This window comes from Pseudonaja textilis, chromosome 5, assembly GCF_049901715.1.
Source record: "Pseudonaja textilis isolate UNSWEBS1 chromosome 5, rPseTex1.2, whole genome shotgun sequence".
Lineage (NCBI taxonomy): Eukaryota > Metazoa > Chordata > Lepidosauria > Squamata > Elapidae > Pseudonaja > Pseudonaja textilis.
In genome coordinates, this window is record NC_141994.1 from 41,843,129 (window position 1) to 41,861,682 (window position 18,554).

An 18,554-nucleotide genomic window follows, 5' to 3' on the forward strand; every position below is an offset into this window, starting at 1 on the left:
TAAAAAAGGGAGCGGGGGGAGAACGTTGTTTGACAGGGATCAGGTTTAGAAACAGGAAATAAAATTTGGAATTCATTTTCAAAATGACTGCCATGTCATTTTAAAGTATGATTTATGAAACATTTTTATTGTCTTTGTATTTAAATATGCATTATTATTTGAACTTAGAGGAAAGCTCCAAAAGGTTCCTGTGAATCATTGAAATGCTCTTTAAGGGCTAAATCAGGAGTCCCCAACCCCGTCCCCCGGGCCATTGCCTGGTACTGGTCCGTAGCCTGTTTGGGAACTGGGCTGTGTGAGTGGCAGGAGCACGCGCTTGCATGCCCAGCTCCATTTGCACAAGCAACAAGTACGCTCGTGCGTGAAGCTTCATTTGTGCCAACGCTTGTGCAAATGGAACTGCACATGCAAGTATGTGTGCCTGTTACTCACGTGGAACCATTTCTTCCCTTTCTCCCGCCGGTCTGCAAAGCCAGAAAGGTTGGGGACCTCTGGGCTAAATAACTTGTGATGCTGTTTTTGTTATAAGAATATGTACTAGTCCTTTGTGATTGTTGAGAGAGTTCTTATCTTATGCCAGGAGAAAGCATGATATTATCAGTAAGGCTGTGGAACAACCTGGTTCAGAATATTTTATCTTGCTCCTTTTGATTTGTGGTTGATTTGTGAACAAAAAGTCAAATGAGGACTTGTTTGGCCATGGATCCCTTTTTCTTTAAAAGCAATTATTTGTCTTTCTTTTTTCTTTTTGCTGACTATATAGGATTGGTAGCTCTCTAGGGAAGTTCAAAAGCAAATAATAATATTTAAATAAGAGTATAAAACTTGCCTTAAGAGTGTGAGAACTAAAATGGGTTCAGAACTATAAAGATGTGATCGTGGAATATTTATAAAATATACCATATATTTAGTTTGTACATATTTTTACTATTTTGTGCTTTCACATGTTTAATATTTACTTAATATATAAAAATATAATGGAGCTATTTAGAGTATAAAAAATACATGGATATATAGAAGACTCTTATTGTATTAGGTTGAACTCTAGCGGCATCTAGTGGCTATTTTTCACAGTTACATTTTTTTTTTTAATTTGAAAAGAGTTGATTAAAAAGGTAGTTGCTTTCATTACTATGCAGGATAATTTAAAACAAAAAAATTAATTTTAGAAATATCAGCCAAACCAATAAATTTTCATTATAAAAGGAGCAATATTATCAGTTCTTTCCCAGTATCTAAATTTTAATTTGCCCTTGGGGACCAGGCAATTGCTCTTAACCAACATGATAGATTTTTTTTCTTTTTAGTATCTAAATGTATACATGAATTATAAATTAACTTTCTTGAATTTCTGTTTTGAATGTAGCAAAATTAATATTTTTCTGATCAATATTTGTTATACTGTCATTATTTCATGAAAAGTATTCTCATTTAGTAATGATTAATATATGCACACATACATATTATATATGTGTGGGTGGCTGTGGGTGTGTGGATGCACACATGTGCCTTCAATTCAGTATTGATTTCTGGTAACTGCTTTTTCTAGTTCCTGTAGTTTTCTTGGCCAGGCAGGGCAAGTTAAACTATATCATTCTCTGATATTTTAATGAATAATTAAATATCAGAGAATGATATAGTTTAACTTGCCCTGCCTGGCCAAGAAAACTACAGGAACTAGAAAAAGCAGTTACCAGAAATCAATACTGAATTAAAATAGAAAAAGAGACTCACCAGAAAAAGGGCTGTTTCTGTATTGATAAAGAGGATACTTTGTTAGTGGTAACCATCAACTTATCTTTGTACTTAACTATTAGTTACCAGCTCTAAGTGACGGATTTGAATATGTATAATTCTATATTCTAAATACTCCAAGGGCCTAATTATCATTAAAACAAAGCAAGCCTTCAGTCCCTCCCTTCAATTTAAAACTTAAGTTTGAGCTACGACTTAGGACTTTCTTTATGTGAAAACACAACTCCCTAATTTTATGCTTGAATTTGGGAAGGGAGGATGGAATCTGAAGTTGTGTTCTATTTGAGAAGAGAATGTAAGGGTATTAACTTAAGAAACAAACAACATATCTGGAGAAGGTATGTGATTTATACACTTAAGCTTGGGAGCCAAAGGTAGTCAAAATTTGATCTATAACTTGAAATGCATATATTAGAATATCAAAGAAAAAATAATCACAGTCTGGTTTATTAATAAAGGGATACTTTTTAATAGGTGCTGGAATATTTATTGTGGGCATCATTATGTATGGAATCATCAATTCCACTTTTAGCTGTACACTATTTGACATGGAGATCCACTCTGTATGCTGCTGTCTGTCAGTGTTATTATGATTGCCAATCAGGTATTCATGGAGAGGTAATCTCTATTTTAACTTTTATTAAAAGATTTAAAAGATACTACTGTTTGAGCTGCTCTCTCTAAAGCATAGCTAAAAGGGATTACTTTGTTTATATTCCTCATTTAGGAGAGGAAGAGTTTACATTAATATTTGGGATTTATCAGTCTATATTTAGGATAGGAATCATTTACATGAAATTTTAGGGTTTTAATGCATTCTTTATAGATTAACTGCCTTTTTCCTTTTTCTGCTCTCCAATGTTTTGAATTATTAGTGTTATCAGATTTGGGTTTCAGTGCGCTACCAACTTATTACTACTTTTCTAAATAGTAGGGCCATCATTTTTATTTGTCCCTTCTAACTTTTTGCTACCATGGGGCATTGATTGTTTTTGCTTGTTTTACTAATCAAACAAGTTTTTTCTATCCTACCTATAGGTTAAATTCTCATCTGCTTTTTCCCCATTCATTATTTGTTATTTGCCCAATGTAGTCTCTCTAATGTGTTTCCAGTTTTGCTCTGTCTATTAGCTTATGAAGTCCAATCAGTTGGACAAATGAGCAGAATGACATTTGCATCCCAGGTATTGCCAGCGTTTCCAAAATCATCTCCCAGCCTTGTTCCCTTTAATACTTGCGATCTGACTCTATGATAGGGTTTGGAGTATTCCATATAACGTCAGTTGGACTGTTAGGTTAAAATGAACAGACAGTATTGCCATTTCCTTTCTCTACCTGTTGTGTCGTTATTAAAAAGGGGAAATTTCAAACATATTTTTATGCGAAAGTTTCAGAGTGCATTTAATAAATGAATGAGTATATTATGTTGTAGGTGTTTGCACGGCGTGGTTTGATTAAAATTGATGAACTAAAGCAAATGGAGTTTATGAGTTCATCACCTCTGAGCACAGAAACAAAGAAAAAATTCAAAGAAGCAACTGTGAAGGTACATATTTTTCACAAAGATTACCATATTTAAAAACAGAAGTAATATAATAATTATGCATTTCTTCACTTTGAGCCAGATGGCAGCAATGATTTTTAAAAGAACAGTATTTGAACCAAGAAGGCGACCAAAAGGAGTTCTGAGACCAAGAATAAAAGCTAATCTGAAAGAAGCACAGCATGTAAGTTTTAGGAATGTTAACTTGCCCTGGCCAGAAATAGGAACTCATGAAGGTGGCTTTCGTTCATGTCTCTCTGCTTTCCTGCCTACCTGCCTTCCTGTCTGCCTGTCCACCTGTCCGTCTGTCTATCTACTTAGAAATAAATCCCTTTGAGCTCAGTGAGACTTATTCTCAGGTGAGTAGATAGAGATTGTAGCATTAGAATACCTGTACTGAAAAGATTTGGGGCTCAACTGAAGGCTTTATATTATTTATACTTTTAGATTCTGTCCCTTCTTGAAAAATGGAACTCTTTAAAAAGAGATCTTTACATTGAAACCTAACTCTTCATTCTGCCAGGTCTTGTTTTCTCTGCTGTCTGAAATTGCAAATAAGCATTAATGTATTTGAAACCACTACCTGATGCATAGATCTCTAGAGGGGAATTTGGCTTTTAGAAGGCTGTAAGTCCAGAAAATAATTTCTATTGAGAACCAGTTGCTATCAGTGCATGGCCATAGAAACTTTTACTACTAGCCTTTTGAATCTTACTCATTCGTCTTTCCCATTGGTATAAAGGCCAGAATCATGGCTTTTAATAATTAAATGGCATAGTGTGTTATACATGTGCATATTATTTGCAGCATGTTTTATCTTTCTCTCCCAACAATTCATTTTTTTAAAGAATCAGATTTATTACATTTTGCTTCTTATAATGGATTGAAAATGGAAGCCAAGTTTTACTTGACACCAAATTCTACAGTATAAGATTCAGCAGTCATGGTAACTGTTTTATAGAAATGCATTACTATAGTTCAATTTATTTGAAATACAAACTGATCTTGGTGTTTTTATTTTATTGTAGTTGCCTTGGCCTCGTACCATCACAGAACGGTTGCTGATGGAAATATTTGATTGCAATTCATCGATTTTTTTTTCCATTATGGAAGCTCTCTTTGATAAAAACAGACGGACCCTTATTCCTGGACCTTCTGTTCCCGATGAAATAGAAGTGCGTGATATTATTGCGGAACTCTGTTTTGCAGGCGCAGATATTCTTGATGGTAATTGTATATATACATATAACATACGATAGAATGATAAGAAAAATAAATAAAAGTTGGGTACTCTACAAAATTAACAGAGGTTAACTTTCCCCAAATAGGCCACATTCCAGATGTATGGACTTTGATTATCAGGGTTCTTAGCAATAACTATGATGGTTAAGGAATTGAATATTATATATTCTAGGGAAATCAGACTGATACCAATAGAAGAGAATATATATATAGCTCAAGGCTGATCTGTAGATCTTGGTGCTCTCTGAACCTGGTTGTTTGCTTGCAAATGTTTCATTATCAGACTAGGTAACATCTTCAGTGTTAGAAGGGACAGAGGTTTGATCAGTATTCCATGGTCGACAAGTCAAATTGTGATAGGAAATTATTTTCCAGGTATCTAACATTTAAATAAGTGTTGCCTGCTTAGAAATTATGGGTAAGCTGAAGCATAATTTCTACCTCTGTTGGAGAAGAGAAAGCAAATTGGACCTGAAAAATACCCTTTGGCTTTCAACTGCCACATTATAGAAAACTGCCACATTATAGAAGAATGAAAAGGTGCTTATTGGAAAATGATCTCATTGTCTAAGTTGAACCTTGTCCTCAAGCCTATTAGCAACAACCAGTTTATAGTATAATCCAGAAGATTTTCACCATGACAAAAATTCTAGAGATTTATCTTTCAGGACTGACTGCTATAGTGTTGAATTAGTTTTCCCTGGTACGTGTATAGGGTCTTAGAGATGAAACTGCTTGTGCTAAGCTCTGCACTTAATGTGAAATTAACTCCAGTAATGGGCTTTTTGCAAACCTTTTAACAGTCATGGAAGTTCCATTTATTTAATTGATAGGGCTCTAATGTAGGATTCATTGGACTTCAGATGTACCATTTCACCATGCTGTGTTCATATATATGCCTAAAACAGAATGAAGCTTGAGAACTCTTGATATCTAATTTCTCTTTTTTTTTCAATAGACCAGTAAAACCCTCAAGTTGATTTTACAGTTGCTATGCCAATTTTGGGATTTCTTTCTCTGTGCATGTTTTTAAAAATGTTTCTTATATATTTGCTCATGGCTGCACATCTTAAGCCTAAAACATATAGGGGGAACTTAGCTAGGAAACAGCAACTTTGGGAGGGACTTCTATTGATGTGCTTGTGAGCTTACTCCTGATCTAGCATCTAGTTTTCTTTAACTACTATTATGTATTTGGCCTTCTGTTTTGTGGATATTCCCATTAACAATCTCTAAGAATTAATAGACTGTGCTGGTCAGATGGTTTATAAGCCAAAAGTAAAGTGGCTATGTGGGGCAAGGCTTGAAGAGAGACATTCTTGTAGCAGGTTTGTCAACTCAAGGAGTTGAACAGGCATTAAATAATGTTTAGTATTTAAAAAGATTTATGTTTTTTTAAGGTGGTGGCATCAATGTTTCAATTAATACTTCTGAAGTTTCTTCAATAATAACTACTTCATCACTTATGCAGCAGATATTAGCAGGTATTTTTAATTTTACAGTGCTTAATTAAAATGATGAAATATTTATGTAAGATAGTGCTTTATAAGATAAGTCATAATAATTATAATTTTACTGCAGATAAAAATGTTTCGACACCTGTTAAATTATCTTCTACTCGCCTTTTTAAAAGAAAAATAAATAACCAGTAATTTGGCAGTTTAGGTGACCATGTATTTATTTTTATTTTTTATACATGTTTGTAGCTTTTAAAATAACAGAAAAAGAACAAAAGGAACAAAATGCAAAAATACATTATTAAAAATACATGACAAGAGTTTTAAAAAAGAGAAAAATAGACAACAGAAAAAATGAAAATCCCATAAAATAAAGTATAATATTTTGCTATAATAAATAGAATTCCTCAGGTGAGGAAGAGGGCCATGTCATTATTTTTTAATCTTTAAGGCCTTTACTGGCTAGCCACGCAGTAGAATACAGCAATGCATGCAATGGAGCATTGTCCAGCCCACACCAGTAACCCACCTCCACATTTCTGGCATCTGAAGCTCTGTTACTGATCCAGCCACGGGCCCATCCATCTAGTTCTTCAAGAATCATTCTCATCACTCTCATCTCATCAATCTATAAAACCTTCGAAAAACCTGTCTTCAGATATTTCTTGGCCCACTCTTGCCGTTTCAGTTTATGTGTCTTGTTCAGTGTTGGTTGGGTTCCAACTTTCCTTACCTTGGCTATGTTTCTGAGTACTGAACACCTTGTATTTCTGGGCACTCCAGGTAGGTTGCAATTCTGGAATATGACAGCACTGGAGGATAAGTTCCTGGTAGCTTCACATTTGATTTTACTCAAATCTGTTAATGTGTGTCTTTTTTCCTCAACATGTTTCTTGTGACCCTCTTGACTATTTGCAACAAAATGTTTGGTGGTTGTGTGACCACACAGCAATATCTTACCAATTTCAAGAGTGCTGCATCTCTTTGAAATAACTGTTTTTAATTTTTGATTTTTCATAATCAGTTGAATATCTTTTTTGGCCCATTTTGCCTGAGGAAAAGAAGCTTCCTAATAATTATGCATATAGAGTGATATAGGGTGTTGATCTCCTTAGGTCACACCCTCCCTCATTACACAAAAGCACATCATTTGATATGCTTAATATCCACTAAGCATTCAGGTGTATCACAGTTTGAGGAGGAAAATATCCATAAAAATGATGATATGTTCAAAATACTTACTTTGGCTAATAATTGTGCGCACAGTATATACATATCTACCTAAATATCTATCTAATATATTTATATAATTATCATGCATTTGTTAACAGCTGTATTTTCTATAAAGGAGTCCCACACTTCGTTATACTTATTCAATAGCCATACATTTATTACATTTATTATACTCATTCAATAGCCATACATTTCATAACATGCTTGTCATGATCAGGTCAGTACAAGGAAAACTAGTAATTTGGAGTAAAGGTGCTAATTTTGGCTCATGGCAAGGTAAATCTTTCTTTTCTCAAATATATTGTGTCCAGTTTGTAGGTTAAGCCTCTCTTGGCACCTTTAAATCAGTAAATCTGGATGAATTGCTTGGTTTATATTGCTCTCAAGTATATATTGAAACATGAAAAATAATATATGACCTGTTGGCACAGAGAACAATAGTCGAAGAATCAACAATCAACATTTGAAGGACCAAAATACAAACTATAAGTGCAAAGTATAAACACAATTATAGCAGAATGTAAACTAACAAAATCAGAACACAAGAGGTAGTGCAAAAATAAAGGTATTAGTTTCAGCAATGCCCAGTGCAAATGAGGCTAAGTAAGAGAGAAGACATTATTCATTATTCACAATTCATTTTCAAGTGTATTTGTACAGTGGGAAGTGAGTCAGCTATGTTACTCACATAATATAAGTGTTGTTGAGTGCAGAGGTAATGTTGGAGAAAATATATTTTTAGTAAATATGAGTGTACCTGAAAAAAGCAAAAGAATGAGAAAGAGACTTAAGATTGCTTTGCTTTGATTGTTATAAGTTGTCAGATTTTTAAGTTACTGTTACTGTACAGATAGCAATAGTAATAGTAATTTAGACTTATATACTGCTTCACATTGCTTTACAGCCCTCTCTAAGCAGTTTACAGAGTCAACATATTGCTCCCAACAAACTGGGTTTTCATTTTACCCAACCTCAGAAGGATGGAAGGCTGAGTCAACTTTGAGTCTCTGAGATTTGAGCTGCTGATAGCAGTCAGTCAGCAGAAGTAGCTGCAGTGCAGTACTGCATTCTAACCACTGCACCACCACAGATAACCTTGCTTTTTGTCCATTCATTCAGAGATTATTCAAAGATACAATGGCATTGAAAAAATAGATATATGACCCCACAGTCACACGATCAACTTGCAATTATGACATTGCAGGAAAACCCAGTGATGTAATTGCCATTTGTGACTTTCCCTGCTGGTATCCCATGAGCAAGCTCAATAGGGAAACTGGCAGGAAAGCCAGGCTCCTGTAACTCTGCATAACTTGCACCAGCCCTCCCAAGCTCTGCCCCAGATCCTCATGATTCCCCTGTGGCCTGTATCAGTCACCCCAGCATTTCCCTGGCCTTCTGTGACTGGTATGTGACCTGCACCAGTCCTAACAAGTCCTTCCCAAACTACCCCAGCTTCCCATGGCAATTTCCCAAACTTTTGCAGTAGCCCTGCACCTCTGAAATTCCTGCATGTTCCCACTTAACAACCCACATGTCTGGAATTACAGTGGCAACCAAAAATGCCTGGGATTTCCGTTTCTAAATGATGTGGCTATATAAAGTTGTGCTTTGCAACATCATTTAATGGGGGAAATTCTGATCAAGAATTCAAACAATAACCTGTACACAATCACTAGTTAGTCATCTGCTTCTATTTGACAGTGAACTAGTTGGAGTGGCTGTTTTACAAGCAAGGTTTTTCTTGCTAGACTAGTTGTTTTTGGAGAACCTTGCAATTTTCAACCATTTTTCTTAAGTCGGCCCTACTGTATCTATACTCTTCAGAAGTTTGCTGTCCTGGGGGTTGGTAACATTCATCTTCCATATCTGAGTCAGGTATTTTCCTTCCTAATGCTTGCCAAGGACACCTCCATTAAGTATTGCTCTATGACCATAGTTTTAGGAATACTTTTCTGCCCAAATTAGGCTGCTATTTTATCATTAGGGTTTCTTCTCACACTTGTTTTTCCCAGAGAATCTATCATATTATCCATATACAGTAGTATAGAATAACTATTTGGTCCTCTATTTTGTTCTGGGTCAGCTATCATAGAGTCACTACTTGTGTCTAAGCTAAAGCGTTATTTGATAGGCAGTCTGCAACAATGGTTTCTTGCTGTACAATGGTTTCTATTGTTGCCCTTCTTATCCTTTGTCTCATTATTTGCAGTTCTGTGTTTTCACAGTTAAAGAGATCAGATCTTGGTTTCCCCATATCAGTGATTTTGGCCTTGTTTTTTTGCTATAGAATTGTGGATGAGCTTTTGCAAGCAAATAAAGGTCTTGGCTAGGTTCATAGAACCATATACCAAAATTTATCATGATTGGTTGCAATCTGCAATACTATAACCAAGCAAACCGCATGTTGATTTTGTATATTTTGTGAAGCCCAGTTTATCTCAGATGTAAAAATAGTGTAGACAATGCCAAAGGTGCAACTGACATTTGATAATCACTAATTACCAGAGAAGTTGTTGTTCTCTAGAACTTGTAATGTGAACCATGCCTTATAACATTAACAAAATGGAATGGAATATGGGTTTCATATACCTATGTCCTGACATTACTATATACTTCTTCCACAATATAGTTAATCTAGGCCTTAAGGAAACATTATTTCCTCTACAAGGAATTACCTCTTCTCGTGTATTCTTTGACTAAAAGTTCCAATTGATTGTGACCTGATATACTTAATGAAAGCAGTTAAAGACGTACTGTTGCAGCAAAATTAGTAACTGGTTTCTCCCACTGACCAATACTGTGTAACAATTTAAAACAGCCTGGGTTTTTATTAGTTTATGAAGAATGGAATATTCTTAAACCGTTTATATTACTCTTACAGGGAAAAATGGTATTTCCGCAGATGCTGCATTAAGATTTATTAAGATAGTCTTCAGTTATGAGGAATGGGATTCATTTGATCATGCAATTGTAGTGTTTTTTTCATTTCTTCAGGTAATGAATTTTATTAGTTTTATTCAGTTCTATAATACAATTATAGATCACGTAGTTTCATTATTTAAAAATAATAAGCCCTGTATTCTTATTTCTATATTAGAATCAAAGCAATCCAGTATGGAAGAAAGCAAAAGCAGAAGTCAAACTACTACTTGTAATGCAGAATTTATTGACCATAAGAAAAGCAAGACATGGTTTGTGTGTTCAAGGAGATAATATCCGAGAAACAGCTGCTTTTCGTAGTCAAGGGAAAAAATATATAGGGTTTCTAGGTGGGTTACAGATTACCACTAGAGTGATTTGCTAAATTTGATTGATTTAATTAAAACATGGTCTTTCTTACAAATAAAATAGTCCATTATTTGGTATTTCTAAATTCTTAACATTACATTAATATGTTGCAGTAGTGATCTGGTTCCACTACTCGTATATTAGTATTGCATTTTGTTGTAAATTGTATTAATAGTCTAGAAATGCTGCGGTAATGCCAATTTTAAACCTTAAACGTGTGAGTTGATGGCACAACAGGATTAGGCTTTTACTTTAGTTTTGATCAAACAATTATATTACATTCTATTAAAAAGAAAAAAAATTACAGACTCATATTTTCACACAGAAGATGAAATAAAAAAGATTGGAAGAAAAAGAATATTATTGCTGATGTGTTATACTTTAAACTTGCTGTTACTAAATAAAAAATGAATTCTTATTTAAGTTGGCATTTTCTTAGATATAAATTTATTCCCATTTTGTTAGTTTTATTCCAAAGAAAATATGTGAAATTGAAACTATACTTCATTTTCATAATTATCATTTTCAACCTAATCCTAACAAACTGAAAAATTGAATTTAACTAATATCTTAATATTTTTTTCTGTTTAAAATAAATTGCAACTGCAGAAGGATCTGTACAACCACCAAAAATTACTGATGATCTTTTTCTGCTGGCAAGGACTCTTTATTCTTCTGTCTGTAAATCTGAAGAGGTATAGTAAAATCATTGATCTAAAGTATGTGAAATGGAAGTGTTAAATTAATGGGGTGTAAATGTGGTTTATCTCTATGCTTCTGTTGATGCCTGATTTCAGTTACCCCCTAGCATTTTTGTATTCAGTTTGATCTAAAATGTTAACAACTTCTTTGTTGAAACTTTGGTTGAGTTTTTCATGGGCAGTGAGATTAAGAAGATTTTCAACCACCTCACAGGCATATTGTGGGGAAAATAGGAGAAGGAAGGAATATTAGATATGTTTGCCACCTTCTTTGCACTGATGATATTACCCCACCTGGTAACGAAACCTTTGTAAGAAAATAACCAGGTTCCAAGAGCACCAGCCCCCCCCAAAAAAAAGAAAAGAAAAGCCAGCAGTTCCACTGTGCACTAGATATATATTCTTTTCTATTGGATTTGTGTTCCTCCTTGATACAAAAGAAAATAGTCCAAGATGAGTAATATTCCTCCCATTTTAACTTCTTTGGCCCACTTAGTTCAAAAATATTGGACTTAGACATTTTTCTAATCTGTGGTTTATTTAACTGTGGTTAATTTCAAACCATAATTTATCAATGAAAATGGTTGCCTACTTACATTAATCAAAATCTAAATGAAGTGCAATTTGAATTAGCACATGTTGAGGCTAAGTGGTACTGGAAGGTATTAATGATTGCACTGGTTAGTCTGTGGATAGGAGACAAGAATACCTGAAAGTGTTCTGATTTTTTTCAATATTTTCTCAGTATGCACTGAGCTGAGTAACTTTGGAAGAAATTGTGAAACCTAATTAGCTTTAAATACCAGTGTATGTCAAGTGCATCTGAAATTAGAAACTAAAATAGTTACATTTAAAATTGAAAAACACTATATTTTTACAGATATTACAAAATCATAATGTGAATCAATATAATGTGGAATACTTCTATTGAAGTATAGTTTTGATTTCTGAAGTTTTTTCATATTTTAAAAGTTGCACATTTTAAATATGTACTTTGTGAGGGATGCAAATATGCAAGTCTTTCAACTGATTGAAGGAGTAACAAGGATTGGGCATTTCGAAAAAAATAACTTATCAAATAGAAAAGTATTTGATAACTATTGCTTATCAACAGCTATTTGTTAAGGAGCATTTGAAAAATATTTATCTTTCAGGTTCACCAGCCATCCAGAGAAATGATAATTGATGCAACCATGTTTCTGTGGCAAAAGTGTAAAGTAGGAATTCAAAAGATCCAGATGAGTGGAAGTAACTTCTTAAAATTCATGCATAAATACCAAACACCAAAGGTGATCTTTTATCATAAAGTTTTACTTACAGACTTATAGATCAATATGAAGCTACATACATATAATCAGTTAACTTACTGATTTTGAAGTGGGCATTTGCTTGCTAAACTCTGCCTAGTATAACTAGGATAATTTCTGTAAGTAAAGTTAAGTTCAATTTGCTTCTGATAATGCTATAGGGCAAGGAGACCATATGTAATCAGCTAAAAGCTGAGCATGTAGAAGACAACATACATAGAAATGCTCCAGTTCAGCTTGATTTAAAGAAGGAGCCCCTTAGGAAGTAGTAATTGGAAGAACTAGAAGAAAGTAGTATAATAAAGGTTATTACAGAGAAGAAATTGACAAGGAGGTTTGGGAAATGTTTGTTTTAAGCTTAAACAAGATAAATTTAAACAGGTAAAGAAGAAAGGAAAGAAATTTAAATCTAATTCACATCAACACCATTCACTGAACAGTCTTCATATACAGTATTTCTATTTTTGTAAAGAATAGTTGCTTCCATCACATCCATATACCACTTCACACATTGCCTTTTTCTTTTTAAACTTGTCATAAGAAGATCTTAAAAATTTCATCCAACCATAACTTTCTCAGTTTTCCTCTTTCAGCCCATTTACTCTTGTTTTATATACTTCTTTTACATTTTAGTCTTGATTCATATATTCATATGACTAGACCATCTCAATATGTCTCTTTTGTACCGGTGACTTACTTTTGAATTCAGTTTTGTTCAATATTGAACCATTCACTAAACATTCCAAGAATGGAATCAATGAAACCAAGCTTTCGTTCTTCACATTCTTCATTTATAAGTTTCATTGATCTGATACCATAAAAAATTGAGGGGATCCTCAATTTTTTTATTTTATCAGATCAATGAAACTTATAAGTTTCATTCCTTTTCCATTAGTAGTTACAAATACATGCTCAAACTGTATTTAAAATCAATTGGTACATCACTGAGTGTTCATTTTTGGTTCTCCAAAGGGCCCAATAATTATTTTACCTTGTCTTTACCTGTCACTTTATGTGATTTTACAGGCTAAGTTTGATCAGGTTTAATTAATTCAGAATGTTATATAGTTCTTTTAAAAACTTCTTCTTGTTTTTATCATCCATTAGAAAATAGTATGCAAATGACACCAACCTATGAATTCCTATTTTCATACATAGCCACATCACTCTAAATGACAGCGGTCATAGTTTCTTAAATGCATTTTAGATTTTTCATTTATACTACATTCTCATACTTCAACCATCTTCCACCTATCATGGGCAAGCAAGGGTTTTATATAAGTTTTAGGAAGGAAAAGAAAAAAGTAGATTACCATATCACATTTGGAACTCCTTAGTAGTGATATGATAGATAGTTTTGGCATGGTTTGGTCAGTATATCACAAGTGTGACCAAACTGAGTTTACGTGAGTCATGCTGACATTATTCTCTGAAAGCTAAGTTCAGAGAGACCATTTTGAAATCACCGTATAGTTTATCTCTTACCAATCAAAGAGAACATGCATTGTACTGACGGATGCTTAAAATACCATTTCTTGATAGTTCATTAAATAGTGTATGTGCAAGCGGTGAATATGTGAACTGAAATTTGGCTAGCTTTAGAAAATTTGAAAAGTTGCCTTGGCTAAGTGGGAACTGATATATGTGATTGCACTGATTGCCTGGCCAAAAACTATGGGTAAGCAAAATTGGTATGTCTGTATATAGTATTTCTTGGCTTGAAACCACAATTGAGCCCACAAAATTTCCATTGTTAAGCAAGACAGTAGTTAAATGAGTTTTACAACCTTTCTTGCCACAGTTGTTAAGGAATCATTGCAGTTAAGTTAGCTACACAATAAGTTAATTGGCTTCCAAGTTGATCATATGACTCTGGAACACTGCAACCATAATAAGTAAACGCATACCAGTTGCCAAGTATCCACATTTTGATTATGTTACTATAGGAGGCTGCAAGAGTTGTAAGTGCAAAAAATGGTCACAAGTCAGTTTTTAGTTCCTTTGTAATTTTGAACAGTCACTCAATGAATTGTTGTAAGGTGAAGACTAACTGTATTTATTTCCTATTTGTAAATTCTACAATAAATTTCTAACCCTGGGTTTAATTTTGTTTGTTTGCCTAGTGGCTTCACATTCTTTATGTAGTTAATGAAGTAATTCACACCATTAATCTTGGAATCACTAATCCTGTATTAATAGCTGAAGTATCGTTAAGGCTAACATCAGTGATGGAAAATATTGCAGATTTCAAATCTGGAGACATGCCAGGTACATAGTTTTTACAATTTAGTTGACAACACATATAATGCTATGTAGTATTATAAAATATTAAAGTCACCCTATTTTATTTAACATATATATGAAGAAGCTAGGAGATGCCATCTGCCAGTATAGGATGAACTGTCATCAGTATGCTAATAATAATACCTTGCAATCTGTTTTTGTCAGTTTTATGTGGTAGACCAGACAGAAAATATAACTAGATGAGCTAATTCTACTGTAAAAGTACATTAACGGAATCTTGCACATTTGAAAGTACCTCCCCCCCCATCTCCTTTATAGCCCAAGAAATTACAGAGGGCCTCTTCTGAGCCTCTTGCCCTGCCCACATTTCTGCTGCAGGCTCAGCACCCTTTTGTCTCACTGTTCCTTGTCCTGCATCACCTTGTCCTATCTCCCAAGGTCATTCCCATATACCATTACATCATTTTCCTCATCAGGCTCCATGTCCCCTTCTATGTTCACAGAAGAAACTGTGGGTTATGAGAAAAGTCTTGTATGCCTGAGGTGGAAGGAGATGGGTCACTTTCCCTTGGTGTATTTTCTCTGAGATGCTTTCTACACCATAGAAGAACATGTCCATTTTGAGCAGTGCTAAACTCTTGCAAGGCTGGTAGTTGCTGAGGATTGGGCTTATTAGAGTATTGGTCATGAAAGTGTTACACAAGTTGTGATGCATCCATGTCTGTTGCTGCTTCCCATGACCTCTTTGCTCTGGATAGTCTTTTCAGTGGACCAAGTTTGCTTCCCTTCCCTTATTTCCCAATAAAATAAGAATAAGCTAACTGGCTCCTTAATTGATTTGGATCATTTAAACCAAGTGAGGCAAAGAACATCACTTACAATTGTGGTATGATGGAGCTGAAAATGCTACTTGGCAAAAGTGATTCCATTCAAGGCTATTGTCTAAAGTAAAGACATTTTAAAGTTTAAATATGTAGGCATTAGGCTATGTAATATGTCCGTGGTGGCGCAGTAGTTAGAATGCAGTACTGCAGGCAACTTCTGCTGCCTGCCAGCTGCCTGAAATTTGGCAGTTCAAATCTCACCAAGCTCAAGGTTGACTCATCCTTCCATCCTTCCAAGGTTAGTAAAATGAGTACTCAGATTGTTGGGGCAATATGCTGATTCTGTAAACTGCTTAGAGAGGGTTGTAATTGTAAAACACTGTAAAGCGGTATATAACAGTGCTATTGCTATCTCAATTACTGAGTTACTCAATTACAAACTGAGAACCAGTTACAGGTATTTTATGAGAGACTACAGGCCTATTATAAATCTCTGTTTTACTTTTCCCTTTCCTGCAGTTTTAGCAGAAGATGATTCTCTGTTTTCAGAATACTACACCAGTAACATTCCTTCATTATTACAGGTATTTTTCCCTTAACTACCATAGATTAATATATGTTGATTGCTTAGAATTTTGAAAAAACCACTGAAACAACACCAAATGAAAATTGTAGTTAAAAAAGTTTATTCCGAAGAAGAGAAGATAACTAAATATTGGAAAGACTTGCTGTGTTTCAGTCCAGAAATAAGAATTTAGGATGTGAAATGTTAGTTTCCTAACTCAAGAAAAATCCAAAGTAGAGAGGAATTCCCAGATTATAGACCAACTGATTTTTCCTTTTTAAGAATTTCACTTGCTGAATCAGTAATATCCCACTATTTCAGTGATTGGGGAAGAGAGATGATAGAAGTATTTATTCTTTTCATTCTGTGGAATGGCTATTAAGAATATCTTTTGGACAGCCAAAATTTAAATTGAATTATCTTCTATTAAACAAGAACAAAAGAATCTTTATCTAGTTTGAGCCAATCTAGTTCAATCTTAAATGGTGCAGTATTAGTCATTACCTAGACCCACCTGCATGTCACCGTCTTGGAAGATTTCACCAGCCAGGAGGGACAAAGATCTAATAAGCAGATAGTTGCACTGACAGTTCCAAAGACCCTGCCCACTTCCTCAGTTTCAACAGGGTGAAATGATTTACTGATAATTGGGCATATACATTCCCTTAGGTCTTGGCTGGGGCAGAACCTTAATTTGGCTGGACATATTTTTGAGAGGGGAATACCACCCTCTGGTGTCAGTCAGGTCTCTGACTTGTTCTCTCCAGAGAGGTCACAAATATGGAGGGGCGGGGCCTTTTTGTTAGCCAGTCTGGCATTCATCAGCAGTAGTTGAAGGCCCAGGCCTTCAAAGGTCCACTGTCCAGGGTTTGGATGTGAGCTCAAAGAACTGGAACATGCCATTGATATTAAATATCAGGGTCATAGTTCCCTGCAAGGGCCTGCCTTTTGGCTCCCAAATCATCATGTCTGTCACCACTTGAATTTGTTATCCCATTCCAAGCCCCAAGAGAATCCCCTGTCTCCTACTCCTTGGCTGGTGTCTCTGGCCCTCACCCAGCCACCCCCATACGTCAATCTAACAATGCAAAGTGTGAGGGGGAAACTCCAGGAGCACTTAAATAATAGCTCAAGGCCAGCCAGAGCTCTCACACTCTATATACCTCCTCATTACTCCTTAGTAACTGGTTTCTCCCACTGACCACTTAGGGGAGGACCCTCTGTCTCTCATTCTTTTTAAAATGTTATGTGCCCCTGTCCAGAAATAAATTGCGTCATTAAGTCTTTTAAGCATATTGATTTACCTTGAAGTTGTTAACACTGCTTTACTGTAATTTTTAACCGACTCAACTGTATTTAATATAGTATTTGATATAGCTGCTCAGAATGTAATTCTGTTGCTTAAGAGTTAAAGTTTCACAATTTCTGGCATTCAACAACTAGAAATAATAGATATTATTTTATTTCTCTTGGTTTTCTCTGTAGTCTTTAAAACAAAATCTTAGAAGCAAAAATTAATTGCCTTTCTCTCGCTTTTGTCTTCATTAATCAAATGTATGGATATATTTCAGCAACCTCCCCGAGAACAATTATTTTTGGCTTATGAGTATATTGACAGAGCAATTATAGCAATTAATCGAGCTCATGTACTAACAGTTTTACCTGATGGAACATCAGTGTTTGATAATTATTGTAAAAAGGTAAGCTATTCAAAGTAACAGATCTCTGCAGATTAGCTAAAAACTTAACTATCACTGGAGCAATCATCCACAGATTACTTATAGTTTTGGGCAGCATAGTCAGAAGAATACTTTTTTCTTAACCTTATCAGAAAGTACACAAGAGAAAACCATGATAAATTGATGAAACACAAATGTATATTTGGAGAAAAAGGGTAAGCACTTGAAGAAACTAATTAAGCATGGTTAGCTCTGTTTCCTTTGTGATTGTGTGGTAGCCAATAGCCATAGGTCAGGAAATGTATTGCAAGTGGAAGAAGCAATGGATTTAATTATATAACAACATATCCTACAAGCCAATTTCTCCTAGCCAGTGAAGAAGCTGAAAACAAGTTGGATATTCCAGCAAGACAACAATTTAAAACATAGTTAATCATGGTCATACTAAAAAAAAAAGGAAAGAAAAGTACTGAAGAGAAACATACAGCATTATTGCAAAAATTAAGATTAAACTTGAAATTGAAATATCAATATTTTTTTTAATCTAACCCTTCTAATTATTATTGGAACAGTATATTAAAGGAAACATAGAGTATTTAATTATGATGATTAACTTAATAATATTTCTGAGTTAGAAAAGTTTTTTTTCTGTTGTCTTTTGTGGAAGTCCCCCCCCCCCACTTTATGATTTGTTTTTATTTATACTTGTGATT

At 34.5% G+C, this 18,554-nt stretch overlaps 1 protein-coding gene across 2 annotated transcripts in view; it reads left to right on the forward strand.

The window, feature by feature from the left end:
* CFAP54 (cilia and flagella associated protein 54) overlaps positions 1 to 18,554 on the forward strand; it is a 130,429-nt gene that overhangs the window by 9,732 nt on the left and 102,143 nt on the right. For both annotated transcript variants that reach the window (XM_087934630.1, XM_087934631.1), the window contains exons 6-17: positions 2,230 to 2,373; positions 3,188 to 3,301; positions 3,381 to 3,482; positions 4,327 to 4,525; positions 5,941 to 6,024; positions 10,115 to 10,227; positions 10,331 to 10,502; positions 11,131 to 11,216; positions 12,377 to 12,511; positions 14,653 to 14,797; positions 16,117 to 16,181; positions 17,734 to 17,862. In XM_087934630.1, the coding sequence (XP_087790756.1) occupies positions 2,230 to 2,373; positions 3,188 to 3,301; positions 3,381 to 3,482; positions 4,327 to 4,525; positions 5,941 to 6,024; positions 10,115 to 10,227; positions 10,331 to 10,502; positions 11,131 to 11,216; positions 12,377 to 12,511; positions 14,653 to 14,797; positions 16,117 to 16,181; positions 17,734 to 17,862 (1,488 nt within the window). The remainder of the gene's footprint in view (positions 1 to 2,229; positions 2,374 to 3,187; positions 3,302 to 3,380; positions 3,483 to 4,326; positions 4,526 to 5,940; positions 6,025 to 10,114; positions 10,228 to 10,330; positions 10,503 to 11,130; positions 11,217 to 12,376; positions 12,512 to 14,652; positions 14,798 to 16,116; positions 16,182 to 17,733; positions 17,863 to 18,554) is intronic.